We start from the raw sequence: 18,680 nt of genomic DNA, 5'->3' as shown, positions 1-18,680 counted from the left end.
TCTGCTCATGGTCAAACTGTGGACATTATGGTATGGTTCATGCACAGTAAAATACATGCTATGTAGTAAAGGACATATTTACTGCAGATAAAAGGAAAATTTTGTCTTCCTTTGAGCTCTAAAACAGAAAGCAGATTTTTTAGAAAAGAGATTTCCCATCTTATTTCATTGATGCCTTTATGTATTCAATAAGGAAGGCACAGGTGTCATTTCTCTCATGATAATGAAAGGCATTGTATGTAGGTACATTTTTAGAATCTCATTCTACTCTCTGTTTTAGTTAGATCAGAGTGCTATAAAAAATACTATTACTGGGTAGCTTAAACAACAAATATTTAGTTATCACAGTTCTGGAAGCTAGAAAGTTCAAGACCAAGGTGTTGGCAGATGTGATTCCTGGTGAGGGCTGTCTTCCTGGCTTGCAGATGGTAGCCTTCTTGTGGTGTGCTCATGTGCCCTTTCATCAGTGCATGCTTACGAGGAGATCTCTGTGTCTTTCTCTTTTTCTAAGGGTACTAACCCCATCATAAGGGTCCCATCCTCATGACCTCATATAAACCCCAGTTACCTTCCGAAGGCCTCACCTCCATATCAGGGGTTAGGACTTTAACATATAAATTTGGGGAGTACACAAACATTCAGTCCATAACACCCTCCTAAAAAATGTGACTTGCATTATATTATTATGAAATTAGGACAAAATATATTGAGTAATTATCTTCTGGTTGTGTCAAAAATCTTAATCCCTCGATAAACAAAATATATGAAAAACAAGTTTCAAGAAAACAATTAAAAAGAATAAAGTCTATTAGATGTACAAAGGAGGGATGATGCCTGGTTTCATGGAAAGCAACAGATTCATAAGCTGTGACTCAGAATTGTGGCGGTGCCTGAGATACCCCAGCAATATCACAGTCAACTGAAAAAAAGACAGAAAAGATTCCTTTGAATCCAAATTATATTCACACACCATCTTCAAGTAAACTGATAGAAAATCAGTAATTACTATATTTTTAAAAGTTTCAAGAAGACTTAAGTCACAGCCATGATTAAGAGCTTATTCTGTCAAGAATGTGAAAAAGAGAAATGAAAAATCCAACCCCTCAGGTCAACTCAAGCTGTAGTTTTCCCCCCAAATATCCAGAATGAAAAGAAAGGATTAAAGGGGGAAGGGAAGAATCTAACATTAACTTGAACCCATTGGGAGCATACACTTCAGTGGGTATTGTATGATATTTTATTTAATCCTCATAACAATATTGTGTGATGCAAGCTTTAGAAGTCATACATTATAAATGACAAAATGTAGATTCTGAAAGTATAATTTGTCCCAGATCACACAGTGAAGTATGAGGCAGTTCTTCTGTAATTGAGTTGGGTGCTCTTTCCAATGCAATACAATTAGGTGGTAATGTAGTCCATAATCTGGGGTACGCAGAAAACCACCCAAAAAATTATTGCCCACCAAAAAGTGGCATGGTTTCCCAACAATCACTCTTTATTAGTCTTTAAAGCATTCTAGTTAGCTTTTTCTATTTTTCTAATTTGTTTGCATATTTAAAATCTAAATACTTGAGTATTATGCCCATGATGGACCATAGAATGAAAAAAAAAAGTTGCCAAAAATATAAAACAGACCTAAAGGAATTGTACCAACAAAGGAAAATGTAATTGCCCCAAATATGAATATGAGTAGGTAAACTGTAGAGAGATTCAGCCATTAGAATCATGACATCTACTGAAAAAGACTAGGTTAAGCTATAATATTAAGTACAAAGATCAAGACACAAAGTAATATGTAGAGCGTGATTACAACTATGAGAAAATGCATAGAAAATAAAAGGCTGTACATTAAGTATAAAAAAGATGCATTTAATGTAACAGAATTATGAGTAATTGTTCCCTTGCTATCGTCCATTTTCTTTAACATACATCAATTAAATTTTGTAATTTATTAATCAAAAATCAGTGAGCTTTTAGAAGCAACATGCTTAACAAGCCATACAATAGCTTCCTCCTTGATGGCCAGAAACATTTTTTGTTTTCCATTTTTCATTTTATTTCCCTTAATACACAGTGTCTTATACCAAGTGATGCTCAATTTTTTCTATAGAATATTTTTTTAAAGGACAGGCAAAGCAAAAAATGATCCCCCTCTGCTCAGGAAGTATTTCCTATATAGGCTCACTAATTAGAGATTTGTGTTAATGAGTTCCTCTTTTAAAATGCAAATGCATCAAATGGCTAAATGAGGGTAAAGTAAGAGCAGAGAACATACAAGAGGAAACAAATATCTCATAAACATTCAATGAAAAGTTCAACCTCAATAATCAAAGAAGTCAAAATTAAAATATCAGTTTTCTTTATGAAACTTGCAAAAATTTTCATGGTAATTCTTAACACCAAATGGAGTATTAACAGGAATATAAATTATACCTCTTTCAAAAATTACTGCTAGAACTGAAAAATTGGACTAACTTCTGAAAGCAATTTAGCAAAATGCTCCTGACTTTCGACTCAACAGTTTCATTTTTAGGAATACAGCTTAAGAAAAAAATTATAGACATATGTAAGACTTATCTTCATGGACGTTCGATTTAGCATCACAATTTGAAAGCAATTTAAATAATCTAAATAGCCACAGTAAGGGAAAACTAAATTTTTCTATATGAATTCAGGAAAATACAAGTCTTTATAATAGAATTTTCAAAAACTTGAATATAGAAAAATTATCTCGATATAACATTTACTGGCACAGTAGGATCCAAATCGTGCTATACATCATGACCTCACTTTTACAAGTACTTAAGCATAGGTAAAGTATTGGAAGAAAATAGGAGCAATGCCTTTTCTCTGGCTGATGGTATTTAACATAATTTGTGTTGTTTTCTTGATTTTCTTTTATACTCAACTGTTCTGAAAGAATGCTTGTCATATATAATGAGCATTTTAATTATGTGTTCTACCTATTCCAGTTGCAATTTCTGGGATTGATACCAAATGAAGAAAATGTTTCTACACAAAGGTGTTTTATACACAGCTTTATTTAAAACAGTGAAATTGGGGGAATATCTTTAACTACCTGGTTAACTACTAAAGGTAGTATGGCACAGCTATAAAACAAACCATATTGTATTTTAAAATTCTTTTTAATTCCTTTTACTTTATGCAAATTAATCATCTTATTTTAGTGTGATGTCATGAAAGATACTAGGACACCTAGGAAGGAACACACACAGAGAGAGAGAGAGCAAGAGAGAGAGAAAGACACTATCTTCTCTCTAAAGAGCTAAATTCAGGATTGGAGTAAGGGATCAAGTTTTCTACTCTTTGAGTACCAGCAGCAAAATGAGCAAGATTATTTTTCTCTCTGAGTCTGTGCTACATTTTCTAACCACCTCAAACATAAACACATATAAATGGCTTACTGACATGAGAATTCATGTCAGCTTAGCTGCTTCTTTTATTTTTTTTTTTTCTTTTTGAGATGGAGTAATGTTCCTTCACCAGGCTGGAGTGGTGCAGTGGTACCATCTCAACCTCTGCTTTCCAGGTTCAAGCGGTTCTCCTGCTTCATCCTTCTGAGTAGCTAGGATTATAGGGGCCTGCCACCACATCCAGCTAATTTTTGTATTTTTAGTAAAGACAGGGTTTCACCATGTTGGTCAGGCTGGTTTCGGACTCCTGACCTCATGATCCACCCAACTTAGCCTTCCAAAGTGCTGGGATTACAGGCATGAGCCTCGGCACCTGGCCTAGCTGCTTCTTAACCCCATGTCACTCCACTTCCAACTCTAGTATGCACCCAAAACCCTTGCTGCTGGTATCCCCTTTCCAAAGGCCAGTTCTCTCACGTGAGATGTGGAACAGACTACTGAACCCCAGATACCTTCCTTGATGTTCCCTTGATTCTCTAAAAAAGGGCACATCTGGCCAGCCACGGTGGCTCACATCTGTAATCCCAGGAATTTGGGAGGCCAAGGCGGGCAGATCACCTGAGATCAAGAGTTCAAGACCAGCCTGGCCAACATGGTGAAACCCTGTCTCTACTAAAAATACAAAAACTAGCCAGACATGGTAGCAGGTGTCTGTAATCCCAGCTACTTAGGAGGCTGAGGCAGGAGAATCACTTAAACCTAGGAGGCAGAGGTTCCAGTGAGCCAAGAATGTGCCACTGCACTCCAGCCAGGGTGACAGAGCAACACCCTGTCTCAAAAAAAAAAAAAAAAAAAGGGCACATCTTTGTTGTGGAAAACAACTTTCTCTCTCTCCCATCCATCATTGACTTCTCCCCCCATCCCCAATCCATAAAGGAACAGAGCGCAGGTCATTAAGTTTGGACCATAAGCATGAAGAATAAGATTCCTACTTCCCCTTTTGTAGTAACACCCTCAATGTTTAGAAGATATTCTATTGGAACCCTTCTACACATGATGTTCTCCTCCAGACGGGCAGCTCACATTTCTAAAAGCTTGTATGGAGCCCTTGAGTATAGTACTCACACAGAGTAAGGAAAGGGTGAGGATGAAGGCAGACAGGCCAGTTCTGCCACCTATTAATAACCTCATGAACCTCCCGCAGCCCATGATGCCGAAAGGAAAGAAGGCCAAGGGGAAGAAGGTGGCTCTGGTCCCTTCTGTTGTGAAGAAGCAGGAGGCCAAGAAAGTGGTGAATCCCCTGTTTGAGAAAAGGCCTAAGAATTTTGGCATTGGACAGGACATCCAGCCCAAAAGAGAACTCACCCACTTTGTGAAATGGCCTCGCTATATCAAGTTGCAGCTGCAGAGAGCCATCCTCTATAAGCAGCTGAAAGTACCTCCTGCAATGAACCAGTTGACCCAGGCCCTGGACCACCAAACAGCTACTCAGCTACTTAAGCTGGCCCAGAAGTATAGACCAGAGACAAAGCAAGAGAAGCAGCAGAGGCTGTTGGCCCGGGCCGAGAAGAAAGCTGCTGGCAAAGGGGATGTCCCCACTAAGAGACCACCTGTCCTTCGAGCAGGAGTTAACACCGTCACCACCTTGGTGGAGAACAAGAAAGCTCAGCTGGTGGTGATTGCCCATGACACGGATCCCATTGAGCTGGTTGTCTTCTTGCCTGCCCTGTGTCGTAAAATGGGAGTCCCTTACTGTATTATCAAGGGGAAGGCAAGACTGGGACGTCTGGTCCACAGGAAGACCTGCACCACTGTCGCCTTCACACATGTTAACTCGGAAGACAAAGGTGCTTTGGCTAAGCTGGTGGAAGGTATCCGGACTAATTACAGTGACAGATATGATGAGATCCGCCGTCACTGGGGAGGCAATGTCCTGGGTCCCAAGTCTATGGCTTGCATCACCAAGCTCAAAAAGGCAAAGGCTAAAGAACTTGCCACGAAACTGGGTTAAATGTACACTGTTTACTTTTCTGTACATTAAAATAATTAAAACAATAAAAATAAATAAATAAATAACCTCATGAAGATTCAACTGATGCTTCCCGAGGCTGTCTTTAGTCTGTGGATGTGCGTGCTATCTGTACGTTTTGTCATTTTGTTTATTGTTAGTTTGGATGTTTGGTTATTTGCTTGGTTGATTGGTTGGGGGATTTTAGAAACAACTCCAAGATAACAATGATGAAAACATTCTTTCAGCATTCTGTGACACAGCAAAAAGACTGGAAGAAAAGATAATAACAGACTACAGTGTTATTAGTGCTTCTTACTAGGTGGTAATACTATGGTTTGTTATTGTTACCTCCTTATCTTCTGAATTTTTCTATTTTTTAAAGAGAAATACATTACAAATCAAGAAGAATATTTAAAATGATATTCAAATGTAGTGAATGCATACTTTTTATGTGAAAGTGATTGAATAGGCACGCTCATCTATGGCTATAAAGAGCTTAATAATAGAATAAAGTGTCTAGGTACTGGCAGATTCTTTACTGCTCAGACAAATCAAGAAAGTATTCTTTTTTAAGTAATGGGTTTAACCTACATTGCTACACACTCACACAAATACACATATACGCTCAGAGGAGAGAATCATACTTATTCCAGATAAATGTTGAGTTACGTTAAAGAACTAGGAATTCTGAGATCAATAATAAAGTTCTTTAAAAAAGAAAGACCCCCAATTCAGACAAGACAAGGTAGATCAAATAACTGGCGAACTGGAAATGGATATCAAAACCTATTGTTAAATATGTATCATACAGTCTATTCGGGTGGTAAATATTATTGTTTTTCATATTATTGAAGCTGCCCCACTCATTTTTAACATATTCCTGTATTGCCTTCACAAAGTTTTAAGTTTAAAAATTCCTCTGAAATTAATGTGCATGTCTATGCACACACATGAATACACACACATACACACACACACACACACACAGGGTCACATATATAGGGTTCTCGTTATTCAATTAATCACAGTGACCCAGGAACGGCATTTAATTAAGCCCACTGAAAACCAGGGCAAAATTATATATATATAAATGTATGAATGGGAGTTTACTTCACACACACACACACGCACACACACACAGGCTCACATATATAGGGTTCTCATTATTCAATTAATCGTAGTGTCTGGGGAACGGCACTTAATTAAGCCCACTTAAAACCAGAGCAGGCCAGACGCAGTGGCTCATGCCTATAATCCCAGCACTTTGAGAGGCTGAGGTGGGTGGATCACGAGGTCAGGAGTTGGAAACCAACCCAACCAATATAGTGAAGCCCCGCCTCTACTAAAAACATGAAAAACTAGTTGGGCATGATGGCAGGCGCCTGTATTTCCACCTACCCTCAGCTATTCGGGAGGCTGAGGCAGAAGAATTGCTTGAACCTGGAAGACGGAGGTTGCAATGAGCCAAGATCACGCCACTGTACGCCAGCCCAGTGACAGTGAGACTCCACACGAAAAAAGACAACATTATACATGTATATATGAAAAAAATGTATGAATGAGACTTGACTTCACACACACTCACATGCTCACATATAGAGGATTCTCATTCAATTATCTCAGTGTCCAGGGGAAAGGCACTTAACTAAACTCACTTAAAAATCAGGGCAAAATTATATAGATATATAGATATGAAAAGAAAATGTATGAATGGGACTTGACTTTGAAAAATAAACATTTTAAAATTTTTTAGTTTTATCTTCTATTTAATGAAATGGAGGTTGTATTTGCAACCACGTAACAACTCTTAGAATTTACAAAAGAAAAAGAGCTCATCATAACTTTTTATTTATTGGTTTGAATTTTTCACACAAAAATTGTAGAGTGTGTTTTACCCTCAAGCTAGACTTTCACAGCGGAATTATACAAAAGGGTTGTTTTCTTGCTAAATTACTTAAGGGTTCATCCATTTTCCCAGAGGTCATCTTCTCTTAATCCTTTGAAATTCAAATCATTGTCTTTTGAAAAACCTGTCTAGTCATCATGATTAGCACTTTCCCTTCAACTGTTAACTCATCTAACTACCATATCCTCATTTATCAACAGCTTTGCACGTGATTGCAGCAGTTTTCAAATATATCACTTTCCACAGACTTCAGAGTTGGTTGTGAAATTTGCAGTAACACGCTGAAATTTGTTAGAAATTTATTTGCAGAAATTGGATGTTTATATCTTTCTATAATCACCTATAAAGACAATGACTAAAAAACAGTAGCATTTGGTGGAGTAGGAGAAACATGGTCATGTTATGAACACTTGCATTTTCCTGACAACATTTTTATTTTTCTGATAATTATCTCTGAAAAAGAGATTGGATAGTAACTTTTAGGACAATGAAAAACCCTGTGTGTGTGTGTATGGTTATGCATTAGATATCTGGACTATGAGAGCCTTACCTAGGAAATTTTTAGAACTAACAATGAATAAAACAAGGTAAGTATCCTCTCCCATTTTCAGTCCCAAAATATGGACACAGACTGGGAGACTTAAACCAGATCTTATTGTAAATTATAGCCAGAAAATCACCTCGTCCAAGAATTCAACTACACTGATGGATAGTTTAACTAGAGTAGAAAAGGGGAATAGAAATTTAAGTTGGGAATATGCTACACTTCAGGAGAAAAGAAAGGACTTTTAGAGATGCTGAAGTGTGTACATTTGGAAGATTTATGCTTCAAACACCTAAACAAAAGTATGAATATCCTGATTAAAGAAAGTTGTAAATGTACATAAAGCAATATTTAAGCACTTTGAAATGTTGACATCAATCAGAGCAATGACACATACATTCACAATACTTTTGTTCCTATGTAGTGCCTAATTTTATTATTAATTAATGCAGCAGTATTAATTAAATGCTACTTTGTGCTAGACTATTTTAAACCAGGAGATACAATCTAAAAGACAGATTTAATTTTAAAGTTCTCTTGTATAGAAAATACAGTTGCACTACTTCTAGCATTATTTTATATCTTAGTAAATCTAATCTCTTCTAAACATTTTCAGACTCCTTACTTCTGACTTCTAGAATTTAGCAGAAAATTCATTAATGAGTTCATTAATTTTTCACCAATCTATAAACCTTATCGCTGCCGCTTTTATTAGCTAACATATAATTAACTAGATTTGACTTTTTAATTTTCAGGACAAGTCATCTACCTACATTATCAACAGTTTTATAATAATTACTTTTTTACTCCATCAGATTTATTTCCCTCATCATGCCCAGTAATTAGGATTCCATACTTAATATCTCATGGTCATAGCGACATTTATATTTGTCTTTTTTACTCTCAGTCTTTACATACTGAGTAGCTTGTAATCTTAACTCTCTATTTTAAAGAAATCAATGGCAATAATGTACACAAAATTGCAGTATTAAATAAATTACAGATATATCTATTAGTGGAAAATTTTGATCCTCATTCCCTGATATTTACACCACATATGCCCATTGACTATCAACTTTCTTCATGTAGTAAAATATAAAAAAAAAGTGTTAGTGATTGTTGACAGATAGAAACAAGGATTAAACAATGTCATCTTTCTTGAAACAAATCTGAATTCATCGAACAGTGCTAATGTTAATCCTGCCAGCAGATTCATACACCTCTTCTGAGATATGGTTCCTCTACAAAGTTAAAGGCCAAAAAGTATATAACAAATAGCATACCCTCTTTTAAAAAGTTCTAGAATCTCATAAATTGTTTTCCTATAAATACACAACACAAATTTTAAAAGGAAAGAAGAAATTGGAGTCACTAGAGCTTTGCTTAAGCTAAGAATTCAGTTAGCTAATTAATTCAATTAATTTAGGCTTGACATAATACATTGCCCAAAATATTTTTCTATTTGAGATTTAAAAAATTCTACAAATAAGAATTTAAAGAGCAGTTGTCTATGTCATTTTTGTTTTTTTCTTTTTTTTTTTTTGTTTGCAGCATTATAATCAGTATTTGCAGACAGTACCTTTATATAAAAAGTTCAGTATAATCATGGAATATTATGCAACCATAGAAAAAAATGAGTTCATGTCCTTTGTAGGGACATGGATGAAGCTGGAAACCATCATTCTCAGCAAACTAACACAGGAACAGAAAACCAAACACCGCATGTTCTCACTCATAAGTGGGAGTTGAACAGTGAGAACACAAGGAAGGACACAGGGAGAGAAACATCACACATCAGGGCTTGTCAGGGGGTAGGGAGCTAGGGGAGGGAGAGAATGAGGACAAATACCTAATGCATGTGGGGCTTAAAACCTAGATGATGGATTGATGAGTGCAGCAAACCGCCATGACACATGTATACCTATGGAACAAACCTGCACGTTCTGCACATGTATCCCAGAATTTAAAGTATAATAAATAAATAAATAGTCCAGTATAATTTTAATGACAATCTTTCTTTTCAAAATAAAAATCTTTAAATAAAGGTTGGGCATTGTGACTCACATCTGTAATCCCAGCACTTTGGGAGCCCAAGGCAGGAGGATCACTTGAGGCCAGGAGTCTGAGACCAACCTGGGCAACATAGTGAGACCCAGTGTCTACAAAAAAAAAAATACGAAAATTAGCCAGGTGTGGTGGCATGAGTCTGTAGTTCCTGTTACTCATGAGGCTGAGGAAGAAAGATCACTTGAGTACGGGAGGTTGGGAGCTGAGATCATGCCACTGCACTCCAGCCTGTGTGACAAAAACAAAACAAAACAAAACAAAAATCTTTAAATGAAATGTATTAAATTGGGCAAAACTCATGTGAAGGCAAGAAAAAATGGTTTCTGAAGAGCTAGATGCTACATGAAAATTAGGGAGTAAAATTTCTGATCATTGAAAAGTAAGTGGTAAACACTTGAAAATAGTTTGGGAAAATGCTCTTTTGAGATTTTGCTATAGCATAAATATCATATGCTATGTGTTCACTTAGTGCGAATACAAACACTGTATTATGTCTTCCATTCAATATTTTTTAGTCTTCCAATACCTATGGCATTGCTTTGCTATATTTAAAGATTACAAAAAGTAGCAAAAACTAAAAGCTGAACATGTGATCTGGCATATAACATCAACAACACAAAACATATACAAAGAAGTATTTTTTCTGCTAAATAAAGAAACTGAAACCCATGGTTATAAGGAAAAAAGTAAAAGTTAGCAAACGATCTTATCTAAGAAATTCTTTAAATAGCTCATATAATGAATGGAACAAAAGTAAATCTACTTTGAAAAAGATTCTTGACATTTTCAAGGTTTCAAGTTTAAGTAAGCAGCCACATACTTGAGAGTTTACCCAGAAATCCCAAAAGCTTTGAGGTCTGCCATATTAAATTGGAAATTCACATTAGTTTCTGTTTACATGGCCCTTGCTGTCAGAAAGATTTTCCAGCAACAGTACTTTTTTCCCTAAAGAATCCTCTAAAATTTTTAAGCAGCCTTGAAAGTGGAAACTTTTTAAATGAAATAATGCATGCTAGAAAGTGAATGTGGAAACTAGAGTTGCAAATGGCTCATACCTGAATATATTTTGTCACCCAAAAAATATTAATTCAGTACCAACAAAAGGCAAAGTAAGAATATGTAGGACACATTTATAAGAGCTTACAATTCATTGATAAAATATTTATACAGGCCAGGCATGGTGGCACACACCTGTAGTCCCAGCTACTCAGGAAGATAGGATAAGCCCAGGCATTCAACCCCAGCCCAGGCAACATACCAAGACTCTGTCTCTAAGGACAAAAGCAAAATCAAACCAAAAAGTTGAACAAAGGTTTGTACACACATACACATATTTATATATACATATAAATATATATATATATAGAGAGAGAGAGAGAGAGATTATATAAATATATATAAACACAAGGCAAAATGAAATGTGTTATAGACTGAATGTTTCTGTCTTCCCAAAATTCATATGTTGAAGCCCTTATCCCCAGTACAGTTCCATGTGGAGATGGGCCATTAAGAAGTATTTAAGATTAATTGAGGTCGTGAGGATCAGCCCCTTATCCTATAGGATTAGTGCCCTTATAAGAAGAGATGCCAAAGAGGGCACTCTCGAGTGCATGCTTGCTTTCTCTCTCTTTCTCCCTCCCTTTCTCTCTCCACATGTACTCAGAGGAAAGGCCATGTGAGGACACAACAAGAAGGTGGCCATCTGTAAGCTAGGAAGAGAGCCCTCCTCAGAAACTGAGCCCTGACAAAACTGGATCTCAGACTTTGGGCCTCTAGAACTATGAGAACATAAATTTCTGTTGTTTAAGCCATTCAGTCTGTGGTATTTTGTTATGGCAGCCTGAACAGACTAAGAAAAATGAATGCCAAAGAATAGCAGAGACAATTTGTGCAGAGTGACAACATGCGGGAAGAATGAGACCATGACAGGCATGAGGAGGAGTAGATCTCTATCTGTTCATTGATTTGGATGCAGAAGACAGGTTAGTAGGAAAGTACCTGTAATTTATAAAGGTGGAAATTGAATATGTTTGGGAGATGACAAGAACCCACCAGTCCATGGTAGAGGCTGAGAGTTCAAGACCAGAAGGAAAGAAATGCAACAGATGAAATAAGCAAGCATTTCCTTTTCTATCTCAGACTCAATCAAAGAATTTAGTCAGCTCAGAAGATGTTCCCTGGGTAACAAAGAAAATACCCATTTAAAAATTGTTGTGGTCAAGGAATATCACTGTGTCTTAGAGCTGGAAAGAGTCCAATGTGTCTCAGACCAATTAAGTGGGTCCATTGTCCCCAAAGGACTGAGACGAGGCAAATCCTACAGAGGAGAAATTGCTCCTCCCCATTGGATAAGCGACATTGTCCAAAAATAGGCAAACAACAGAGTTTTCTCTTGGAGAGATGTACTTATTTAGCTAAGCCACCAGCCAAGGACACTAGCAGGGTGACAGGAAGCGTGCACAGGAATTGGAGAAGATGCCTCCACCCTTTCTCACAAAATAGAGCCCATTATATGCCTGGAGCCTGTGAGACAGCAGAGAGGTGACCATCTACTTTAATCCAGTTGAAGTCGAAGGTCTTCCTTAAAACTGAAGATCCTGCTGCTTCCCACTGCTGTGGGAAGACTGGAGAGCTCCCAAGAGGCAGATTTGTGCAGAGTCACTTGAAGAGCCAGTGTAAAAGGAGAGTCCAAGGAAGGCAGAACTCTCACCTCTATTGTCATTTCCTTCTGAGAATGCCCTAACTTCGCATATAGAATCTTCATCTACGATATAAGTCCGATCAAGGGAAAAGACGGTCAGAGAAAGGGAGAAAGAGAAAGGAGCATTCCACTGCATTTGTTTTGAGGATCCATCAGAGGTGAAGGGCTTTGTTACCTCTAGTCACTACTGGCTATAACCCTAAAGTCCATTGAAGAAAAATTTGCAAGAAAGAGACACTAATAGTAATTTTTAAATTGCAACCAAGATGTATTTTAAAGGCTGTCCTCTGAGAGAAGCAGGGAGTAGAAAGACACCAACATCTGTGTTACAGAAACTTAAACAGGCAGTATGGAAGCCAACATTACAGCTTCTCAGCAATTAATAAGTAAATACTGCATGAAACTAAAATGCTTCATTAGTAAATGCTCACAATCCCACAAAGGCATGATTAATCTTCGTTCATTTCTTCAGTCGAAGCAACATGTCTTTTTCTTAAATTCCCCTTTGTGCTGGTTCTTCTAAATACAGTAGCTAACTGGAAGAGTGTCAGCTCTAATTGGATGATAGTTTGGAGGCTTCAAATCTCCCAGAGGTTAAGTAATGTAGCATAGAGCCGGTGTTATTCAAAGGGAATGTTTTAATACACTGGGAGAAACGAGGATGCAGCGGCTGTGTGAACTCTAGCCGTCGTGCTGCCCTGAGGAGGCACTGTATTGTCTCTAATACCTTAAGTTCAGCAGTTTTAATTCCCACCTCTGTGTGATGTTTGACAGTTCATTCATTTAGAGAGCTCTGGGAGGCACAGGTGACTGAGTTCAGATAGTTATTTTAAGGATATGTCGTTTCTGTTTATTTTTTAATACTAAGGAGAACACACTGAGTGAGTCGGAGGAAGACCTTTTGCACACAAAAGAAACTGTTCTTTCGAAAAGGAGAATGTTTTGACATTTAGACTCAGCATTTCTTGGAAGATAGACTTCCTTAAGGCTGAAACATTGATTGGTAGCAAAGTTAAACAGGGTCCAACCATGTTGCACCCTCTCTGAAAGTTGGATTTTAAAACACTTAAAGCAGTAAAGCAGAGATCTAGATGAAAAAGCTTATTTAAGGTTTCTATATGATTTGTTGCAGTGCCTTGACTATGCCTGTTTGTCCAGGCTGCAAAGGGTATTTATGAACTTCAGAGTTGATTTGAATTAGAAACATTACCAAAAATTGAAGTTAATAGAGTAAAGAGAAACAGACTATGTTCTTTACACCAAAAGAAACTATAGAGGAAGTACATTCTTTGCAACGCTACCTATAACCATAGCATGGTTTTTGCTCAGTTGTTGGGGATTGTGGATGTGTAAAGACCGAGCGAAGAGGTAAACAGAAAGATGAGGAGATTTGAGAGACTGTGAGTGGAGGGTAAGAAACCTAGAACTGAGAAGGTCAAAGGCAGGATGTATAGTAAACGAGGTCCAAGAGCAAATTGTAATATCTTCAATAGCTACATTCCAAAGAATATATGTCTTATCAAAAGTAGCTCATATAATTTTTTAATGTTAATAGCATTTAAAAACTGATGAACTTACTAAAGTAAAAAGAACATTAACAAGAATAAATTAACAATGCTTAAAATATTATTTCTTGTGCTCCAAACTAACATTTTATATTTCAATAAAAAATGACTCATTCTGTCACATTTAAATAGCAAAATGCAATATAAAAAATCTATTTAGAAATTATCTTAACCTTCCTAGCAAATGAAAATGAACCAGGCTTCATTGAAATAGCAAAATGTCAACTGCTGTTCACCAAATCAATCCTTAAAGCCTATACAAATCATTGCTAAGATACAAAAGGCTATTTTTAAAAATAAGTAGCTCACCATAATTTTTCTTCTTCTCTCATTTTTATGCCCCATTTTCTCCCTGTCACTATTTTTCTTGAGCTTTTAACCTAAAATCCACATTATATTCATCACATTTAAATCAGAAGTACATTCTGCCAAATCTTTTTCATAATCCATATCTCTTTGTTCTCTCTTCTAGTTTCTCTTCTCACACCCTGGCCCAACTCTTTTGAATTCCCAGAATTTCCTGCTGTTCCATGAGTTCGCCCTTGGAGGTTGAGAAAGTTATCAAGGGAAGATGTAGGAGAAATCCTTTGATTCTCTGGGCAACAGGAAGTGTGTGTATGTTCTACACCCTCCTCCTCCACTCCAGTTCCTGAGAATCACAGCTCGTATGTTTCACACATGCAGCACTATTAATCATCTTTCTCAAGTGTCATTTTGATTATCATGCCCCTTTTTAGAAGGTTGCAGTCATTTTCAGTTGTCATCTTAGTAAAAAATGAAATGGATAATCTTTTAGATTTTTAAAGAGTAATTTTTTAAATGCACAACAATGCTTGGTTATTTCGGAAATTTTGAGCAAGGCTTATTAGCACTCCTTTCATCTGAAGATATTTTTATTTTCCCTGGCAAATTAGATGCAATATTACTGAAGGCTTAGGCATTTAACTCAATTAAAACATAAATGTTAAATGCTTCCTTTATTTTAACCCAAGATGTTATAATGGAAATGTTAACTTTCCTTGATATGGAAGACATTCACAAAAAACTGAAGATTTCCTTTGAATACCTAATTATGTTTTTAAATACTCAAATTAGTGCTGCATTGAATTATAAGCTGCCATTTCTAATAGCCACTTTGTTCTGACATTTCTACATTAGCAAATTATATTTCTGGAAAAAAATTAGTGTCTAGGGACAGCATCTTGTTACTATCCATGTAAAGTGTTAAGAAAAAGTTCTGCCTAAGATTTCGTTTGTTTGATTATCAATGCAATATGTTCAGTGATCCTCAGAAGAAAAAAATACCTCTTAAATATTCACTAGTCACTTTAAAATACATTTTGCATTGTAAGTATAAATTTATTGCTAGTAACTTTTTTAAATTTTGAAGCCAACATTCATCAAACATGAAAAAGTATTTTACTTGTATGATGAATTTGCTTCCTTGGTAAAAGAACAGAAAACAAAAATGAGACCAGGTTCTTGAAAATGGCCTTTGACTAAATGTCTTTATCAAGGTGATCTTTCTATAATGCAAATTATACTTGTTTTTATTTGTGACTTGATCTAGTAACCTATTGTCAAATGACAAACCACTCCAAATTTAGAAGCTTAAAAAAATTAAAATCATGTGTTTTGCTTGCAAATATGAAAATGTGAGCAGTTATCAGTCCTACCTCACATGCTGCCAGCTGGGATGGCAAGAAGGCTATGGATGACTTGGCTGGGGTTGGCATCATCTGGTGGCTCACTCATTCACACATCCAGTAGTTGATGATGGCTGTTGTTTAGATGGGACTTAGCTGTAACTAGTGGACAGAACACTTATATGTAGTCCTTGTTGTGGCTAATTAGCTTCCTCATAGTGTGATAGCTGACTTCTGAAAATAGATGTCCCAAGAGAAGAATCTGAATGTGCATGGCATTTTATGACCTTGCCTCTGAAGCAACATAGATATCATTCAGCCACACTATATTGTGGAGACCATCTTTATTCTTTTTTGTTGTTGTTGTTTGAGGCAGAGTCTCACTCTGTCACCCAGGCTGGAGTAGTGCAGTGGCATGATCTCGGCACTGCAACCTCCACTTTCCAAGTTCAAGCAGTTCCCATGCCTCAGCCTTCCAAGTAGCTGGGATTACAGGTGTGCACCACCATGCTTGGCTAATTCTTGTATTTTCAGTAAAGTCAGAGTTCCACCATGTTGGCCAGGCTGGCCTCGAACTCCTGGCCTCAAGTGATCTCTCCACTTCAGCCTCCCAAAGTGCTGGGATTACAGGTGTGAGCCACTGTGGTCAGCCAGGAAGCCATCTTTAGAAAAAACAGTTCATCATATGACTGCACACATGTGGGTAATTTCAGAAGAAATAGCTCCTGTACAATATATGTTCCATAAAATATTTAGACTACCCTTGCCAAATATTTTCACGGCACAGGAAATTTTCATGAACTTGATTTTGGGTATGATGATGGGAATAACTTGTAAGCTGAATATTACTCAAAAGAGTCTCTCTCCTGATGAAAAGCACATTTATCAAATTATTAGTGTTTGACTCTGTCAAAAACCTAGAGTTGACAGTGAGGCTGCTTTATTATCACTCTTTGTGGAATATACAATTAACTATTAGACTTTAATTCATTCAAAATAATTTCATTATGTGCCTACAATAAGCAGCAAACCTTGGCTGGCCTAACCCTACACCTTTAAATTGGTCAGTCAACTCCTTTGACACAACACTCAACAATTTTGAGCATCTTTGCTTTTTTACTCATCTTAACTATGAACAGTGCCCCATTACACATCCTGTGACCTTAGCCTCAGCTCCAAACTTCTTGCTTCAGCTCTTGACTGGAGTTTCACACTCATTGCATTTAAACCTGATGATAGAAAGGAAAAGCTTTTGGGTCATTTTCTTGGATGTGATTCTCACTTTTCTTCAGGCTGCATCCATCTCTTTCCCCTACTCCAGACAACAGGCTCTGCCACTGCTGGTACTGTCAGCCCATCCTCTGCCCTTCCTGAATGCCAGCCTATGAAGTTTCCATTTCTGGGGCTAGCAAAGCTGAAAGAATCACGCCTTCAACCATGGAATATACAAATTTGAATTATGCAGATGCTCACCTCTAATTAGTTTAGCATCTGGTTGAAGGTATAATATATGTAAACAACTAAATATAATGCAGAGCAGAATAACTGAGTGTTATAACAGAAATACAAACTCCTTAGCAGTAATGTATGAGTTCAGATAAACATCTGACCAAACATGCTTAATTTCCCTAAAAAAAAGCATCTGACATTGACAAATTATATATCATAAACATAGCTCAGTCAATATGTACCTAATTCAGTCAGATAAGTTGGTTATCCCAAAGGAAGATAGAACTACCAGTTCCTGGGTACCATAGAAAAATGGTGGCCTAAGGTGAGATATACCTTAACAATAAATGGCAGCGCCCACTATCCCCAACCTAGACTTCACTATATCCAAGGTGGCATGGTGCAGTGTCACATTTCTAGGCAAGAAGACAGGCCCCAAGCATTTCAACATACTAACCTTTGTCACTGAAAGCTCTGTTGGAGCAGAAGAAAAAAGTGTTATTAGTGCCCAGAGAGGTGCTATATACCTATGGGAGCAGTTCAAATCTCATTTATACTTGAATATACAGGCAGTTCCGGCACTATGTGTACTCAAGTATAAATGATCTCATCTAATCATGTAAGTATTCAAGTATGAATGAGATCATTTATACTTGAATATTTGGTTATACACAGTTCCAGCAGGATTCCGTGGTTACTGCCTGTGCTTTTGTGTCACACAAAAATTTCCACTTGTTTATTTTGGATATTATTTGAATTTCCTCTTTGTGTTTCCTACAAAAATTCTAAACATTGCCTTTGATCTTTTCTTTTTATTCAGCCTAGTTTGACTCCCTGAAATTCCAAGATATGTTTTGGCACAAGACAAAAAGAACTGAATAGATTAAATATTTTTCTAATTCTTTTCTAAACTTTGAAGAAAGACAAGTTAAAAGTTATTGTCGATACCATGTGACTTAATCAAAGGTGCTGAATGTGTTTTTTTATATGCACTTCAGAAGAATATTTGCTACTTATATCCTTTGAATAATATAGTTGAGCCTCTTAGCTCATTTTTCCTTTAACAAAATTGTTAGTTTAAGATCTTTTTTAATGCTTTATTTTTAATTACTGGAGAAAGCCTTGAGCATTCCAAGAACATCAGATTTAAAAATAATAATAAAGTAAGCTTCTGTTTGTAGAAGCTAACCCTTTGAATGTGGATGACGAATGTTTGAGGAATGAATAATCATTGTTCATAATTGTGGGTGGTAGTTTCTGCACAGCCACTGGACTAGTTTGTTCATCAAAATATAATTTTATTTCTTTGTCTTATATAACCCAACATAAATTATTTGGGATATTGGAAATGTAAGTAACATTTTCATAAACCAAACACTATTACAAGAAAGAATTCTGAATAATAAAGCCAGTG

General features: G+C 36.6%; 1 protein-coding gene across 1 annotated transcript; it reads left to right on the top strand.

Annotated features, from left to right (window-relative positions):
- Window positions 1-4,587: 4,587 nt before the first annotated feature.
- On the top strand, window positions 4,588-5,388 carry LOC105718380 (large ribosomal subunit protein eL8-like). The gene has a single exon (XM_064372838.1). It carries the CDS (start codon window positions 4,588-4,590, stop codon window positions 5,386-5,388), a length of 801 nt encoding a protein of 266 aa, XP_064228908.1.
- The last annotated feature ends 13,292 nt before the right edge of the window (window positions 5,389-18,680 follow it).

The sequence above is a fragment of the Aotus nancymaae genome, unplaced genomic scaffold, assembly GCF_030222135.1.
Source record: "Aotus nancymaae isolate 86718 unplaced genomic scaffold, 86718_ANA_hifiasm-v0.15.2.pri h1tg000008l, whole genome shotgun sequence".
NCBI classification, from domain to species: Eukaryota; Metazoa; Chordata; class Mammalia; order Primates; family Aotidae; genus Aotus; species Aotus nancymaae.
The sequence above is the reverse complement of the archived record's forward strand: the minus strand, read 5'-3'. Positions and strand labels throughout refer to the sequence as shown.